The 2,284-nt window shown below is 61.3% G+C and overlaps 1 protein-coding gene across 1 annotated transcript in view; it reads left to right on the top strand.

Annotated features, from left to right (window-relative positions):
• Positions 1-31: 31 nt before the first annotated feature.
• PLPP2 (phospholipid phosphatase 2) overlaps positions 32-2,284 on the top strand; it is a 4,243-nt gene continuing 1,990 nt past the window's right edge. Inside the window, exons 1-5 of the mRNA XM_017743876.1 lie at positions 32-905; positions 1,240-1,517; positions 1,702-1,759; positions 1,871-2,047; positions 2,143-2,269. Of these exons, the coding sequence (XP_017599365.1) occupies positions 672-905; positions 1,240-1,517; positions 1,702-1,759; positions 1,871-2,047; positions 2,143-2,269 (874 nt within the window). The 5' untranslated portion in view covers positions 32-671. The remainder of the gene's footprint in view (positions 906-1,239; positions 1,518-1,701; positions 1,760-1,870; positions 2,048-2,142; positions 2,270-2,284) is intronic.

Raw genomic sequence — 2,284 nt, 5'->3', positions numbered from 1 at the left:
GAACAAGGGGAGGCGGAAACCGCCGGGAAAGGCGGAACTGGGAGAGGAGCCCAAGCGAAGGTGGCCTCCGGGGAGGGGGGGCCGCTTCCCTGGGGAGCGTCCTGGGACTCGTTCGTGGCTGTTCCTGAGCGGGGATGGAGCAGGGGCAGGGGGCCTCATGCCAGCGGCGGGCTGGCACGGCTGCTGTGCGGCGCAGAGACCCCCAAACCCCTCTGGATCTCGGGGCCGGTTCTGTCCCGGGGGAGCTCGCAGCATCTCCCGGCACTGGCTCTCCTGGAGCTGCTGTGAGGGCTCTGCTGGCACCATCTGGGGGCCCTTCCCTGCCCTACAACAGGTTTGCAAGATGCCTGTGCTCATTAAGTTTATGAGCTCTGTCTTCCTAGGCCGAAAGACTGGGCAGTGTGAGGAGAGGGCACAAGATTTGGCCCTGCCACTGTTGTGCCTGGGGAGGAGTGGGGCAGCCCTGGGGGCTCTGTGGGTGCCCGTTTGTGGCTGTCTCATGTGGTATCTGGGTGCTGCAGGCATCTGTGAGCTCTGATAGGGCCCTATCGCTGTCAGGGCAGTGCACTGGTGGGTTCAAGTCCTCCTGCCCTGGGTACAGGTGGCTCAGGACTTCATCGCTGGAGGGGATCCCTCCCTGGCATCGGGGAGCAGAGACTTAGGGACGAGAGATGGGGACACGGTGTGATGCTGTGTGCAGGTGTGGAGCCTGCTGGCTGCTGTCTCCAGTCCTCACCTCTCTCTGCCTTGCAGCATCTCTGCCCTTCATCATCCTGACTCTGGTGAACTCCCCATACAAGCGAGGCTTCTACTGCAACGATGACTCCATCCGCTACCCCTACAAGGCAGACACCATCACCCACGGCCTCATGGCTGGGGTCACCATCAGCTGCACTGTTATCATTGTAAGGAACTGCCACCTCCTTTCCTTCAGGGCAGAGTCATGCTGACATGTTGTATCTGGAAGCTGGGGCCCAGCACAGTCACCTCCAGAGCCCTGGAAGGGCAACAACATCCTCAGCTTGAGCCCCATTCTGCTTGGGGTCAGGAGCTCTCACCAGAGTAGTGAGACCCACGCCCCATGGGGCTGGTTCCCTGCAGGGAGGGGGAGAGGGCCTGTGAGCTCCTGTGGCAGGTGGATGCCAGGGGCTCCTCTGCCACAGAGCCAGAGCATCCTGCACCCCTGGGGAGCTGCTCAGTAGCCCCTGACCCTCAGCTTTTCCCCCCTGGTCTCTGCAGATCTCATCGGGGGAGGCATACCTGGTCTACACCGAACGCCTCTACTCCAAGTCAGAGTTCAACAATTACCTGGCTGCCCTCTACAAGGTGGTTGGGACCTTTCTCTTTGGAGGCGCCATCAGCCAGTCCTTGACTGACCTGGCCAAATATATGATCGGCCGTCTCCGGCCAAACTTCCTGGCTGTCTGCAATCCTGACTGGTCCAAGGTGAACTGCTCCATCTATGTGCAGCTGGAGAATGTCTGCCAGGGAGAGAGCAGGAACATCACCGAGTCCAGGTGAGCCATGGTGCCACAGGATGTGCCTCTCCCACCTGCCCAGCAGTGCTGGGCTCACAGTGGCATCCCCAGATGGGTATTGAGGCTCTCCTGTTGCAGGGCAGAGCCTGTGGTGTGGTTAGGGGTCTTGTGGGGACCAGCTGGGAGCTCGCTCATGGCTTGACCCATCCCTTTTGCCACACAGACTGTCCTTCTACTCGGGACACTCTTCCTTTGGGATGTACTGCATGATGTTCCTGGCGGTAAGTGCCGTGCCACAGGAAGCCCCTGCAGGTCCCATGCCCCAAGCACCCCATCACTGGGCTGGCTGGTGAGCCCTTCCCTGAGTGACTTCTCCCTTCCTTGCTGCCCAGCTCTACGTGCAGGCCCGGCTGGTGGGGAAGTGGGCCCGGTTGCTGCGTCCCACCATCCAGTTCTTCCTCATCGCCTTCGCCATCTACGTGGGCTACACCAGGGTGTCCGACTACAAGCACCACTGGAGTGACGTGCTGGTGGGGCTGCTGCAGGGGGCTCTCATTGCTGTCCTCATTGTGAGTGTCCCCTGTGCAGCCTGGTGCTCGGCTGGGCTCCTGCTTGGCCTTGACAGAAGGGTCCCCAAATCCTCTTTCCCATTGCTCTTTTCCAGGTCCACTACGTCTCTGACTTCTTCAAGCACCGTCCCCCGCGGCAGTGTGAGGAGAAGGACCCGGAGCGCAAGCCCAGCCTGCCTCTCACCCTGAGCGACCCCGACCACAATCACTACAGCTACCGGGGTGCCCCGTGAACCC

The sequence above is a fragment of the Corvus brachyrhynchos genome, unplaced genomic scaffold, assembly GCF_000691975.1.
Source record: "Corvus brachyrhynchos isolate BGI_N302 unplaced genomic scaffold, ASM69197v1 scaffold219, whole genome shotgun sequence".
NCBI classification, from domain to species: Eukaryota; Metazoa; Chordata; class Aves; order Passeriformes; family Corvidae; genus Corvus; species Corvus brachyrhynchos.
This window is presented reverse-complemented; position numbering and strand designations above follow the sequence as displayed.